Genomic DNA, 16134 nt, shown 5'->3' with positions numbered 1-16134 from the left:
AACATGACTTCTGGCGCTGGAAAAGTTTACCAACTTTAATCATTAAACTGCTTTCATTGGGAATGAATTGTGATGCATGCCATATATCGTTGGGAAGCCTAAGAAGTCTAGTTTCTAACAAAATTTACAGATCTCAAAAATATTATGTCTATAAAGAGTTATGGCTGATTTAGTGAAGTGGGGCAGACTGTGACAGAATTCGAGGAATCACCTCTTTCTTAGAAACTGTGGTTATCCGTCTCATCAAATTGCATCTAGATATCCACATAATCTTAGTATTTAACTATCTTTATAATTATTAAGTTCCTATTTTCTAGGTATTGAGATCATGCAAGCTTATTTATTTCTTTTGACTCACTTGGAGGGTTGTTCCAAGACTTGTCTATATAATGGCCTCTTTTGAAAGCTTGTGAGGACAATTGGAAAAATAAGAATTATCTTGAGCTCTTAAGCTTGTTTAGAAGTTATTATCTTCTGTTTATCTTGCTCTAAACTCTTTTGGTGGATTCCTAGAGTGGTGAGTGTTGAGTAGTTCCTTGTGTTTCCTCCTACTTCTCTAATTACTCGGTGTCAAATTGGTATCAGAGCTTTGGGCGGCAATGGCTGGTCGTAGAAGAAAGGGACCAAACGATGAGGATCCTCAAGCTCGTCAAAGGAACCTTCGTGATATCGAGTTAGAAGATTTAAGGAGACAAGTGCAACAACTCGAGCAACGCCTTGCGCGTGGCAAACATCGTGAATATGATGTTGATGGTCATGATTCAGATGGTGGTTCTACAAATAATGATGTGGATTTCAATCCATTTCATGATGATGACTCACGTGACCGTGCTTCTCGTGGTCCACAATTCCGAAGAGACAATGTCCGCAACAAGTCTTTTGATTTTAAAGTTGATATTCCAGATTTTGAAGGAAGAAATAATCCCAATGAATTCATTGATTGGCTCAATTCTGTTGAGAGAGTCTTTGAGTTCAAAGATGTTCAAGAAGATAGCAAGGTGAAGCTGGTGGCTATCAAGTTAAAAAAATATGCATCCATTTGGTGGGAACACCTTAAGAAGCAACGTATGCGAGATGGCAAGCAAAAGATCAGAACGTGGGACAAAATGAAGAAGGAGTTAAGGAGGAAATTTTTGCCGGATAATTATCGGCAAGATACTTTTCTTAAATATCACAACTTCAAGCAGAAGGATCTGTCCGTGGAAGACTATGTGGCTGAATTTGAAAATCTCATGATGCGGTGCGATGTTTTAGAGCCAGAAGAACAAATCATTGCTCGTTTTCTTGGAGGGCTGAGGTATGAGATTGGGAATGTGGTCCAATTGCAGCCATATTGGACATATAATGATGTATGCCAGTTGGCTCTCAAGGTTGAAAAACAACAGAAAGAATCAAGTCGTTTTGGGGGACGTTTCTCGTCGGGTGGTGGTGCTTCTAATCGAGGAAGTGCTTCTGCTTCCAAGAACACTCCGGCAGCCAAAGACGTAAAACAGAAATATGTCGCAAGTAAGGATGATGGTGCTGGTTTTGTGAAATCCAGTGGTCCGACTAATCAAAAAACCTGTTTCAAGTGCAAAGGGTTCGGACATTTTGCTGCCGATTGTCCAAATCGAAGAACCATTACTTTCATTGAGGAAGTGTATGGTGAGGAGAATGAGGAGACAGCACCCATTTATGATGAATTTGACGAGGAGGAAGATATCACTTATGAAGATCATGGGGAAGCTTTGGTGATATGGCGTAGTCTCAACACCACCTATGTTCCAGATGATTCATGGCTTCGTAATAATATCTTCCACACCCGATGCACGTCAAATGGCAAGGTATGTGACATTATTGTCGATGGAGGAAGTTGCGAAAATGTTGTGGCTACAACTATGGTAGAGAAGCTGCAATTAAAAACCAAAGATCATCCTCGACCTTACAAGCTATCATGGCTTCAGAAAGGTAATGAAGTAAAGGTAAATAAACGATGCCTTGTGCAATTTTCTATTGGAGACAAGTACAAAGACGAGGTTTGGTGTGATGTTATTCCTATGGATGTTTGTCATTTGCTTCTTGGAAGACCTTGGCAGTTTGACAGGAAAACACAACATGATGGATTCAAAAACACCTATGTTTTCGTAAAAGACGGCGAGAAAATAATTTTGGGGCCATCAAGAATGAAGGACATTGTTAAGCCATCTAAGGAAGAAGGAAATAATATGCTCTCTCAATCGCAACTTGAGGATGCAATGAATGAATCCTTGACGGCATTTGCCTTGGTGGTTTTGGAAGAAAATGTGGAGGGTAATATCATTCCGCTGCAAGTGCAGCCTCTTTTGCAAGAATTTACTGATGTCGTACCTGAAGAAATTCCTCCGGGCCTTCCTCCCATGCGAAACATTCAACATTGTATTGATCTAATCCCTGGTGCGTCGATCCCAAATAAAGCTGCTTATAGAATGAATCCTAAGGAACATGAAGAGTTGAAACGACAGGTTGAAGACTTGTTGGCAAGAGGTCTTGTGCAAGAAAGTAAAAGTCCTTGTGCCGTTCCAGCACTTCTTGTGCCAAAAAAAAATGGTTCGTGGCGTATGTGTGTTGATAGTAGAGCGGTAAATAAAATCACGATCAAATACCGTTTTCCTATTCCTCGCCTTGATGACCTTCTTGATCAACTTCATGGCTTCAAAATTGGTTCTAAGATTGATTTACGGAGTGGCTATCATCAGATTCGAATGCGGCCTGGAGATGAGTGGAAAACCGCTTTTAAGACAAGAGATGGTCTTTATGAGTGGTTGGTTATGCCATTTGGACTTTCTAACGCACCCTCTACCTTTATGCGGCTCATGAACCACATGTTTAAACAATTCATTGGGAAGTTTGTTGTTGTCTATTTTGACGATATTCTTGTGTACAGCTCCAGCCCAGAAGAGCACTTAAGTCATCTTCGACAAGTTTTTGGAGTGCTAAGAGAACAGAAGTTGTATGCCAATTTGAAGAAATGTCACTTCTTCACCAACAGCCTCATCTTTTTGGGCTACAATATTTCTTCCGAGGGCATCAAGATGGATCGGGACAAGATTGCAGCTATTCTAAATTGGCCAATTCCTAAGACGATTCATGATATTCGGAGTTTTCATGGCTTGGCTTCATTTTATCGCAGGTTTATCAAAAATTTCAGCACCCTCATCGCTCCCATAACTGAATGTTTGAAAGGTGGCGGCTTCAAGTGGACGGAGGAAGCATTAAAAAGTTTTGAGCTTCTAAAAAAAAAAGTCACGGAGGCTCCAATTTTGCAACTTCCAGATTTCGGAAAAGTGTTCGAAGTGGATTGCGATGCTTCCAATGTGGGAATCGGAGGAGTTCTTAGCCAAGAAGGCAGACCCATCGCTTTCTTTAGTGAGATGATGAATAATTCTCGGCGCAATTATTCAACATACGACAAGGAGTTCTTTGCCATTGTTCGCACGTTGGATCATTGGCAACATTATCTCCTACACAAGGAATTTGTTCTCTTCTCGGATCATGAAGCTTTGAAGCACTTGAATTCACAACAAAAGTTAAACCCACGGCATGGCAAATGGGTCGAGTTTCTGCAAGCATTCAACTTTGTAATCAAACACAAGTCTGGCATGCTAAATCGAGTGGCGGATGCTCTTAGTCGACGACATTCTTTGTTGTCTACTTTGCAATTGCAAGTGCTTGGATTCGAGGTAATAAAAGATCTCTACAAGGATGACTCATACTTTGGCAAAATTTGGGAGGAATCTTCAAAAGCCCCATTCAAGTTTTTCTTGATTGATGATGGTTATCTCTTCAAAGGTACATTATTATGTATTCCGGATTGTTCATTAAGACTAACGATTGTTGATGAAGCACATAGTGGAGGTCTTGCGGGACACTTTGGAAGAGAAAAGACTCTTGCACTCATACAAGAGAATTTCTATTGGCCACGCATGGATCGAAATGTCAAGAAGTATGTGGAGAGGTGTAGAGTGTGTCATATTGCTAAAAGTCATGGGCAAAATACAGGTTTGTACACTCCTTTGCCAGTACCATTATGTCCATGGGAGGATGTGAGTATGGACTTTGTTGTTGGGCTGCCTCGCACGCAAAGGAACAAAGATTCGATTATGGTGGTCGTTGATCGGTTTTCAAAAATGGCGCACTTCATTCCTTGCATCAAAACGATGGATGCCACTCATGTGGCTGATCTTTATTTCAAAGAGATTGTGAGACTTCATGGCATCCCAAAGACCATAACCTCTGATCGAGATTCAAAATTCATGAGTCATTTTTGGCGAACGCTTTGGAAGAAACTTGGAACTAAACTTCAATTTAGTTCTTCTCACCATCCACAAACTGATGGACAAACCGAGGTTGTGAATCGGAGCTTGGGAAACCTTTTGAGAAGTTTGATTGGAAAGAATTATCGCCAATGGGATGAGGTTTTGGCTCAAGCAGAGTTTGCTTATAATCGATCACCAAGTCAAACTACGGGGCTGAGTCCGTTCGAGGTTGTCTACGGTAAGAAGCCCATCACTCCAATAGATTTAGCTCCAATCCCTCTTACTCATCATATCAGCGGGGAAGGAGAAGATCATGCTAAATATATCAAGCAATTGCACGAGAAAGTTCATCAAGAAATTATCAAGCACAATGAGAAGTATCAAAGGGAGGCGAACAAGCATAGAAAGCGTTCTGTTTTCAAAGAAGGAGACTTGGTTTGGATTCACTTGAGAAAGGAGCGTTTTCCTCGAGGTCGATATGGGAAATTGCAGCCTAGAGCTGATGGTCCTTTTCGGATTTTGAAGAAGATTGGTGATAATGCTTACAAGGTGGAGTTACCTGGAAACTATGATGTCTCAGCCACGTTCAATGTTGCTGACCTTTCACCATACATAGATGATGAACATGTTCCAGATTCGAGGTCGAATCTTCTCCAACCAGGGGAGAATGGCGCTGGAAAAGTTGACCAACTTTAATCATTAAACTGCTTTCATTGGGAATGAATTGTGATGCATGCCATATATCGTTGGGAAGCCTAAGAAGTCTAGTTTCTAACAAAATTTACAGATCTCAAAAATATTATGTCTATAAAGAGTTATGGCTGATTTAATGAAGTGGGGCAGACTGTGACAGAATTCGAGGAATCACCTCTTTCTTAGAAACTGTGGTTATCCGTCTCATCAAATTGCATCTAGATATCCACATAATCTTAGTATTTAACTATCTTTATAATTATTAAGTTCCTATTTTCTAGGTATTGAGATCATGCAAGCTTATTTATTTCTTTTGACTCACTTGGAGGGTTGTTCCAAGACTTGTCTATATAATGGCCTCTTTTGAAAGCTTGTGAGGACAATTGGAAAAATAAGAATTATCTTGAGCTCTTAAGCTTGTTTAGAAGTTATTATCTTCTGTTTATCTTGCTCTAAACTCTTTTGGTGGATTCCTAGAGTGGTGAGTGTTGAGTAGTTCCTTGTGTTTCCTCCTACTTCTCTAATTACTCGGTGTCAACTTCACAGATCAACCACCATGCAAATCCGAAAGTGCCAGCGGTTCCTCATCCAGCAGCAAATGTCCTACATTTTTTATCTTATTAGAAAAAAATATCCTGTAGTACGTCGTAACTAAATTCAAACTATGATGTCTATGAATACTTGAGAAGCTACTTGAGCACCTTATAGTTGTACCATGGGCCGAGAGACAAATATTGTTGGATGGTTGGGTATGTATCATGTTGAAGAATCTCACAAATTAAATTCTTCATTGGTTGATGCTGGGGCAAATTGGATGGGTGATAACTTGAGAATGGAATAAATCTGACACATCTTGAAAAAAAACATGTTACGTTCGCTTGGGTGGAAGGCAAATAGAAAGGAGGAAGAAAGAAAAAATAAAATAAAATAAAATTATGCTTATTTTGTAAAATTGACACCAACTGGCTCATAGCTGAACACCATTGAACCTTAGTGGGTTGATTGTTGCAATTCCAACTTGGAAAGAAGAAATGTTTGACAATCGAAAGAGAGATATTGATGCCAAAGCAAAACATGTATATTATTCCGTGGCATAAAATTATAGAGGGATTAATAAAAAAAAAAAAAAGAGAAAAGTAACATAAAAAAAATAGTTTAAATCAGGCTTAAACCTATTATGAAATTAAGAGCGCAAAGAAAAAGAGATGCAGCTGTAACGTGGCTTAAGCGAAACCAATTGATTCAATATCAAAATAATTAATCCTAAATATTATCTAAGTATAGGTTTATATATCTCTTAAAACTCCTAAAAAAAATCTAAACGGAAAATTAACCAACGAGACTTAGTCCCCTAAGATTAAAGACAAATTAACTAATAAACAAATCTAAACAGAAAATTAACCAACGAGACTTAGTCCTCTAAGATTAAGGGACTTAAACAGAAAAAGTTTGTTTAAAGGGTCAGTTAGGGTTAAGGACAAGGTTAGCAACAGTTAAGGAAAAAAATTAATAGAACTTAATAAAAATATATAACCAATTATGCAAACCCAAAGAGATGCAGATCCAAATCTCCCTCAACCCATATCTTGTTTGCCCACACGACCAAGACATGTTGGCTTCAGTTAGGCCTCATTGTCATGCTTTATTTTGTTTAGATCCCCTCTTGCATCAGTCGTCCAAAGTTAAAGAGAACTCATCCTAAAGTTTAAGATGAGTGTATCCAGTGTACAACATAAGGACTCACTACAACAAAAACCCTCATAGACATCGGTTTTCCACCGGTGTCTATTTCATTTTCGACCGATGTCTATGAAGCCGATGTAAAAGGTCTGCCATTTTAGACATCGGGTTAAAACAGGTGTAGTATCGCTTAACGACATCGGTCTTCGAATCGGTTATTAACCGGTGTAGTATCACTTAACGACACCGTTTCATCAACGGTGTAAAACCGATGTAATATTGTATGTTAATAACACCAGTTTTGACAGCGGTAAATGATCGATGTAATAGTAGTTAATAACACCGGTTTTACAGCGGTGGAAAACCGATGTAATATGGATATTTTTTAACAGCACAAATTTGATTTCCGAAACAATGAAAAATCGACAATAATAAAAAAAAAACACAAATATTCACAAATTACACAAATATTCTTCATTCAACAATATCCATAAAATACACAAATATTCACAAATTATATAAATAATCTTCTTACAACAGTATCCATAAAATACCCAAACATTCTTTTTACATCAAAAGCTAGCTAATAGATATCAAAATCAAGGTAGAACATTCTTTTTACAACACATCAAGGTAGAACCGCACTTCAAATGTAATCTAGCATGCATTCAGCCCACTCGAACCGCACTTCATCAATTTCAACTCTGGAGTACTTGAGATTTGTAAACTGTAAAAACACATAAATAATATATTAGTAAACCAAGACCAAAAATCATAGTTGAAAAAGTAGTAAGAGCACCAGGTAACAAGATGATTAATTTGAATGCTTAAAAAGAGACATATTCATCATTTATCTCAACCACATCAATGCTTACTTCAATGCTTGCAATAAGGATCTTCAGTGGTTCACAAGCCAAGACTAGTTATTAACCATCCTGTGATGAAAGACGTCCATTGTCAGCTGATGTTGTTATAATTGCAAATGCAGCCATATTTTCGTAAACTATTGATGTCCGCAGACAAAAGTATAAAGCAGATGAATGGTTCATGGACAGAAGACTTAAATTTCTGACCTTATCTGTGTCGACATCATGGATGATTGCATTAATAACTTCTTCTCGGTTTGGACCCAAGTCGTCAGCTAAGGAATCACTGAGTTCTTCAATTTCTATGTATCCACTCTTGTTCAGATCGAAGTATGAGAAGGCTCTGTGCAGGTGTTCATCGTTTCCAATCTTGCGCAAGTGGATTGAGACAGCAACAAATTCTCCGTATTCTAAGGTACCGCTTCCATTGACATCAGCCTGTCATCAACAAGATCGAATAAGAGACAGAGGTTTTAAGTAAGGCATCATGATATTTTCAACGAAGACGATCCTGCTCAATGAGATGTTCGGTTAAGCACTCACTGCTTCCATTAATATCTGAATGTCTGAATCTGAAATCTGGTGACCGAGCTTATGTAAACCGAGTTTCAGCTCCTCAAAGCATAGTTTCCCATCTTGATTAATGTCCATCTTGTCAAACATTTCCTTTATGTCTGCAACTTCCTCGACAAAGAGGTATTCAGCCACAACCTGTAAGAAAGAGCAGAGTAGACTTATCATGCAATATAATTCACTAATCAACAAATAGATAATCAAAATCAAAAGTTGCATGCCTTAAGAGTGTTGAGCTATGATCACTTACCCGTAGAGCTTTCTTTTTAAGTTTGTTCATCCCAGAGAATTGCTGAAGTCTTGCTCGTACGGTTTCACCTAGATTAACATTGGGAGCTTTACTTGCATTTTGCAGCCATGTATGATCTGCGAATTCATAGATTAAGTACATTCTATATAACTAAATTGGTTCGATTAGAAAAGATATCTATATAACTGCTTGTTGATGTTCTATATGTAAGCAAGGCACTATCAGTGAAGATGAGTTTCAAACTGATGACTGGCACCTTCATACATAATAGAATGATGGAACATGCGTTATACTGACTCAACGAGTAAAACATCATTTTCAATGAGAAATAAGTTTCTCTACTCTTACAAAGCATGAACGATCATACAGAGAAACTAACATAACCAGTACTTAATACTCTCTTTACAAAGGACGAATAAGCGAGGAGCTAAAAGTTACCAAGAACTTGCTGAGCCGTCAACCTCTTCTTAGGATCTGGTTCGAGCATCTATAAATTATAAAATGAGGAGCATTCAAAAGCCAAGACTGAGATCACTCATCTATCTATCATTTCAACCTAATAAATTAGTTACTTTGGTTTTGCAAAGTCTCCCAATTGTGTAGGAACCTCAGTAGCTTTTATCCCAAGTTCAGAGAAGAAGAATAATAATGAGGAAAATCAATTTCTGTATTTACAACACTATTTTGATGTTAAATGTTGTTAACATGTTTGTTTAACGTTGTTGTCTCCTTGTTTAGGAGCATTCTTCATAGCCCGCATGAATTTTTAAACAAAATCATGTCTAGTACTGTTTTTCATTTTTCTTATTGATGGAATTGAACCCAAATCCATCGCTAAGAATTAATTTTTCTCTGGAGCACAAAAAATTATGAATTTTCATAACCTCAATCAAAGCATTAGTTTGTGTTTTGTTCTAGCATCTAAAGCAAAAGAAAGTACATTAAGGATAGAGGATAAGGAATAACCATGACAAGAAACCAGGAAAATATATAATAACAGTAGTCCTTCAAAGACAATGAAAATCAAGCAACTAACTTAAATCTGAAGGTGATGCGTAAGTTCGAAAATCTTAATAAAATACTTTGAGTGAGGCCATATTGATAACAGGTAGTCGAAGATTGTAAACCTCAAATTTCATTCCCATGCTCTGATGAATCAAGGTATAGCAAGATTTTAAGATTTACGAACTACTAAACAAAAATATCATGAGGAAGAATCTATAGAAGTACCTGGACAACATGGGAAAATTCATTAAGGAATACATTTTGTGTGGCTAGGGACAGATGACTGCAAGCCAAAACCTCTAGCATATGCTTGATAGCCAAATCAAGAACTCCAATAAAAGAATACCATGTAAGTAAATGGAAGGAGCTAAGGTCAAAAGCATCAAAGATAAATTCACAAATATACAAACAAAGCATAGAGAACCTTCCAACATTGTAGTGAACATGATTAGATATATAACTCCAACCATTTTCTATGTAAACGAAGAGTGCATTCCTGTAAGCTCGAATCGCATGTTGTCTCTACATTTTACAGAATGAATGTTTTACAATTAGCACATAAAACTTTGAACATACTTTAAATATCTGAGACAAGTTTCAATATGAAGATGAATTTGACATGCAATCGAGTACCTGATCAGAAATGTAGTAACGATTTCCAGACAAAACAAGATGAAAACCATACTTGCGTAACATTGGTGGGATGGAAAGCAAATAGCAATAGGATGCTTGTTCAAGCAGCACAGCTGCATGCAGAGAAGGCTCCTGATGACTCACGATGTCAACTTACCAGTATACTTCCCATTTCTTTCATAATCATCAAGAAAATGAGAAACCACAGTGGCTGGAATAACATATCCAATATTTTCAGTGTCTTCGGATATGAAAACCTAAATGAAATATCTAGTGAGATATGAAAGAAGGTAGAATGCTAATTTAGGTGCAAAAGCAGTACTCAGATGCATTTCCATTAAACATTATTCTGGGACAAAGTTAATCTATAAAAGATTTTTGAAAAGTTTGGAATAGATAAAGTAGGGAAAATAAAAGGCAGATTTAGCAGAAGGAGTACCTGGAATGCCACACCAATACACTCACCACGATCATTGAAGGCAGGACCACCACTGTTTCCTGCAAAACAAGTACGTTTCTTTGACAACATTAATATGCTTTTAAAAGAATATATCTGTACCTTGCCAGAGAAAGTGGTGCAATAACATCCAACTATCTAAAAAATAAAATGCTATCTTTCTAGCAAGGAAACTAGGTTGAGTTACCAACCAGGGTTTATTGCAGCATCAATCTGAATACCAAGCAGATCAGAGGATCCATGAGCATACTAACCTGAAACAGAAGCAAAAAAAAAAGTGATTAATATTAAAAAGCTTATTTGGACACCATGTTCTAAAATTTTCAACCAACTTAAAATTGATAACACTTAAGTCAGCAATTTATCATCTATAAAACAATCTCAACAAGAATATAAAATTCACCAAAAAAATACTAAAAGCTTATGATCACAATTTCATGAAATCAAACCTCAATTCGTGATACCACACCCTTTGTCGCAGAGATTGTATCTCCACCAAGTGGATATCCTACAACAGTTACTGAATCCTGTGTATCATATAACTTGTTAGTTTGATGAATTATGGAAGAACAACTAGATTAAATAACCCTATAGAAAAGAGAGCCTTAGAAAATGTTAACTGTTGCAACAACTGAACTTCTACTTGATCACACTTCATCACATAAAGATTTGACAACAAATACAGACTTGGCATACCAAAAGTACATATTACCACTGATAAAATTCAAGTGTGGATAATCAATATCTTTATTGTTTCAAAAGAAAACATGCTGCAAGTGGCAAAGCATAAATTCACTTGGAGAAACATGGAGTACGTTGCCTTATGAAAGAACATTATAGATTATATTATAATAGCCCATCACCTACCAGTGATTCAAAATGGAACATAAAATTTCCTCACTTTCTTCACATTGGATAAATACCTAACCACTATGTGACAAGAACCACAAGCAATCTATCAAACTTGGTAACTGGAGTTTGCTTTGATGAACAAAAAGGCTAATTATGGCATTTTGATACACTTAATTCATCAAAATTACAGATATAGAAGTGTAGGCCAGTTATTTACAATTTTCCAGCTCTTCATTATCCTGCAAGTCAGGGATTAAAAAAAACAATCATATGTTGTATCATTGAAGCAAAATGCTTATAGGAATTAAAAAATAATTAAGCCAATTCAATGAACAACTGGAGAAGGGCTAATACCAGGTTCAATGATGCATCAAAAGAAACACAAATTACTTATGGAAAAGTTGCTTATCATGAAGGAAGAGCAACATTTTTGCAATTCATGAACAACAGCAACCTGAAGGCAAGGCAATTGACCAAAACGAAGTGGTTCAGCACCTTTCCAGAATTCTTCACTCTCAACTGCAAGTAATGCAATGTCGCACTCTATGCCTCTAGCTAAGACCTGTAAATCAGGTTACTGAGAAATTTGGTAACCCAAGATTGAGAAGTCAAGTTCAGAAATAGTAAGAAGAACTAATGCTTTTAAAGGAAAGGAGGTATATAGAAAATCAATACCAGCTATGCCAAAATATTACCAATAGTTTTCAAAAAGATTACAGAACATACTGCAAACACATTCATAAAAACCTGGAATAAGTATTTAACAGAAGATTTTAAGATGCTATTTGCAAATATGAATGAAGAAAAAGACAGATGATTTCCAATTACAAGCTCTATCACAATATAATTCTCACAAAGCACGGACCTAAGAATTTCCCACTGTGCTTTGTAGCAGTTAAGAGTATTCAAGTTATTAGAGTATTTTGAGTCATGTAATGGAGTTTAATCCCACATTAGGTACTTTAGGTTTATATATTAACTCTAATGCACATGAGGTGCATATAATATCACAGTTATCCCACATTAGGTACTTTAGGTTTTTCCACCGTTAAAGTCAGCCACCATCCGCTGGATTAACAAAATTAACTAAGTTATACAAGATACAAAATAAACTTGAATGATGAGTCATGGCAAAATTAAATTCTGACGGCACTAGGCAAGGATGAAACATGCCCTTATACAATTCGAATAGTGTAGATCCAAGGCAAGGCAACACATTTCCAAGAGAAGTAAAAAATGCAGATACGCAGTTTCCTAGTAATTTTGCTTCAGAGAGTATCGCATCCCACACTATCGGGAAAAAAAGAGAGAGGCTAAAATCGAGCAAACAAAACCCTCTGACACAAGCATAACAGAAATGCAAAGCAAAGAGGAAGCAAACAGACACTGCGATATAAAACGAGGCGGGAAAGCGTTTTTACTGGTGTGGTTCCACTTGACGGAGTTGATTTGAGATTCGGGGGAAGGCGTGTAGCTGAGGGTGCAGGGATCGCCGGTATCCACCGTGACGTCGAAGAGCTTGCTCAGAGGTTGCTCAAAGGTTGGAGGAATCGATTCTCGAGCTTCAGCGGCAACAAGGAAATGGAGGAGACGCATCCCTGTTCTCTGCTTCCTTTTGCCTCAACACGAGCTCGCCGCCGTCGTTGAGCAAGCAAGAGCCTTCAACGGAGCCCCCGTGGGTGCCGGTGAGGCCGGAGCCGTCGGACTGGCCCGGCCAGATCGTGCCGGCGAGCGTGGAGAAGAAGCAGGTGGTTTTGATCCGATTGAGGGGGCATCGATCCAAGAAGGGGAAGAGATCCAGGAAGGGGAAGGGGAAGATGAGGCTGAGAGAGATGGTCAGGAGGTTTAGGTTTAGGCTGAGAGAAGCGGCGCGATATTGGTTTAGGTTTGGAGGGAACGAAGTGTTGTAAATTTTGGCTAGTGGAAAAATTAAATTATTTTTTTTGGTTCATTAACATCGGGTTTTAAAAATCGCTGTTAAAACCGGTGTCTATTAATAAAAAAAAGGCGCTCATAGACATCGGCTAAAAAACCGATGTCTATGAGCGAAAATCTGCGCTCATAGACACCGATTTTTGGAAAAACCGGTGTAAAATACTCATAGACATCGGTTTTTGCTTAAAACTGTTGTTGTTCCACCGATGTCTATGAAGGTTTTTGTTGTAGTGACTTAGGTGCTTCATACTAATAAAAAAAAATGATACAATCCATTTATTTTGCCAATGGAGGGCAACAGTCCCATGAATACGCTGAGAAGGTTATGCTTTAAGAACGTTGATAACATAATGAAGTGAGCCCTTTTCTAAACCAAGGATTGACTTTCGATTACACAACCAACCATAAAAACCTCCATTTCACTATAATCTGATCAAAAATATTCTGCACAGTTATATTATCGTTGAAAACAAATTCAATTTCAAGTTGACTCCAAACAACGATGAAAAATTGAACTGCACAAAGCACACTCTTTTTACCAAAAACCATAGAAGTGCTAGGGGACCTCATTACTGTACCACGAGCATGACAAATATTTGTAGAGAAATTTTTGAATCCAAAATATCAACTCCTGGATCCTGTAATGATCTCTGAATAACACAACATACTTGTTAGTGACTCCAACTTTGTTTCAATACCTGGATCAATACTCAAGTATAGAAAGGACTTTATTCAGAAGGATTGAAGCATAAGAGAGTTGTTCTCAAATAAATTAGAGCTTCTGTTCCAATCTAATCATTTATTTGTTTGCTCAAACCCAATCTATCAACAACGTTACTAACCTTGGTTGCATCCTCATAGTTTCAGCAGTAGTTTTTAGAGTAATTAATAGAGTTCCTACCCCTCTTGACTCTGAACTTATATGGGATCTTGTGGCTATCATTGAACCTGTGGTAAGTGTCGAGAATTCTGAACAAAATCCTTAATTTGAACATCAAACTAAAGAAGATGGTGTGAAGCATTACTTGTTGAATACAAAGTTGTATCACTTTGTACACGTGTGTGTTTATCATCCCTATGCAATATCTTGCTTTCAAAGAATGACAACAATGTTGGTAACAATAATTGCACGATTTTAGATGGCCAAAACCAGCAAACAGATGCCAACTTTCTAGCTGTAGTGTAAGCATAGAATTTTGTCGAGCTTCCCTTCCTTGAAGCACACTGTTTAAAGTTATTCTACCAAAGTGACTAACTTCCTTGCTCTGAAACCTGAATCCTTTAGGATATAACCCAATAAGCTCCTAATGTGGATGTGCATGCCGAACATATATTAGAATAAAAGTTCTTGGATGTTTATGGGAAAACATAAGACAATAGACTATTCACTTTGAATTTGTAATCTTCTTCGTACTAGGTAGTGTAACTGGTGGACCAATGCTAATACCAAGCTTCTCTAATGCATCATTAGCTTCTCGACAGTCAATAGAGTATGGAGAAGGCTCCTTTGCCATGGAACAATAGGGAACATGGTCATGCCTAAGGACATGATTAGACCATGTTTGATTCTGCTTGTCTGCTGCGTACTGTTATGCTAACACTAGTATCTTTTCTTCTATTGTAAAGGATGAATAAAGATGAAGAACAAGTACCTAATCATTCGATAACTCCATGATTATCTTTTGGAAGGACACAAGTCATTCAATGAGTTCTTATCACTATAGATGATGATGGTATCAGCTGAAGACATGTTAATGTTAGGTAAGCAGTCATGGTTTTTAGTTAAGAACAAAGCTCTCTCATGTGTCCTATGTTTGAAATTATTACACGTGACTAGCTTCTTTAACATAATTAATTCCTAGCTCACACACTCATAACACTCAGTACCAATTATTGAATATGAATATGTTAACTCTTGATATTGATGTGTATTCATAGCTTGCAGTAAGAATAAGTTGTCTGAATAATTTAGTGTCACTAGAAGTTCTATTTGAAGGGTCCCACTTGCATCTATCATAAGAAGAAGAATCCATACTAGATTTACTCTTAAAAATAGGATTATCGGAATAGTTTTTAATGTGTTTCACGGATCCATCTCCTCCATGATAGAACTGTAAAATGGAGAGGCCATAGAACTATAAAAAGGAGAGGCTAAAGCTAGGCATAAATAAAAGTCTAAAGGTGTCGTTGTCCTCTAAATATGAGAGGGGTCAAGCCATCTTGGAATTAATACAATATACGGGTTGCGGAGGCAAATTTGACCTCAACATAAGGTCAATTTGTTGCTGGGTATCTTCCATAGGTGGTAATTTAGGAGGAAAATCTTTTGGAATAAATTCAGCACAGTATAAAAAAAGTTGTTGCGCCTTGTTAACTCCATCATCATTGTATATCAGATCACAAATCTCTTCAGTCTTTCCTTCTAGGTCTTGCTCAAATGGTCTATAATCAGTTGCTTGATATAATTTGATAAGAAGTTTAGAATTACCTTGTTGGACATAACATGAATCTAGAATGAATAAAGGATCATCTTCAAGTACTTCGTCCGCTCCATAATCAGCATATACTAGTTCAATATTTTCCTTAGTTTTGCATAGATCATGCAAATCAAACTCCTCCGTATAATCAATGATTGATCTAGCATCTTGCCTCTACGCGTGAAGTCATTGAGATAAAGGTTGTGGGAAACCAAATGGAAGGAATTATCTCACCATCTTTTTCATTTTGTTCCAATCGGTGATCTTAATTTTGCCTCATCTTTTACGTGATTGTCTCAATTGCTCCCACCACGTCGATGCTCGGCCCTTGAGTTTGGTGGAGAGCAATGTTATTTTTATATGATTGGGTACTTCTTCGTGGTAAAAAATCTGCTCCATTTGGTTGATCCAATCAACAAACTCTGATGCTTGTTTTGTA

At 37.4% G+C, this 16134-nt stretch overlaps 1 protein-coding gene across 1 annotated transcript; it reads right to left on the bottom strand.

Moving 5' to 3' along the window:
• Positions 1–7573: 7573 nt before the first annotated feature.
• Positions 7574–8823, bottom strand: LOC122031063 (calcium-dependent protein kinase 20-like). Its single transcript, XM_042590155.1, has 4 exons — positions 8775–8823; positions 8337–8452; positions 8057–8224; positions 7574–7951 (listed from the first exon to the last, which is right to left on the bottom strand). The coding sequence occupies exons 1-4, from the start codon at positions 8821–8823 to the stop codon at positions 7574–7576; spliced, it is 711 nt and encodes a 236-aa protein (XP_042446089.1).
• Between the last annotated feature and the right edge of the window lie 7311 nt (positions 8824–16134).

The sequence above is a fragment of the Zingiber officinale genome, chromosome 1B (assembly GCF_018446385.1).
Source record: "Zingiber officinale cultivar Zhangliang chromosome 1B, Zo_v1.1, whole genome shotgun sequence".
In the NCBI taxonomy this organism is placed as follows: Eukaryota; Viridiplantae; Streptophyta; class Magnoliopsida; order Zingiberales; family Zingiberaceae; genus Zingiber; species Zingiber officinale.
The sequence above is the reverse complement of the archived record's forward strand: the minus strand, read 5'-3'. Positions and strand labels throughout refer to the sequence as shown.

Coding starts and splice junctions, on each gene's coding strand:
- LOC122031063 (XM_042590155.1), bottom strand. CDS start 8,823: ATGCTCGAACCAGATCCTAAGAAGAGGTTGACGGCTCAGCAAGTTCTT. Junction 8,225..8,336: donor TTAAAAAGAAAGCTCTACGG/GTAAGTGATCAT, acceptor TCTTTCTTACAG/GTTGTGGCTGAATACCTCTT. Junction 7,952..8,056: donor TTCAGATATTAATGGAAGCA/GTGAGTGCTTAA, acceptor TGTTGATGACAG/GCTGATGTCAATGGAAGCGG.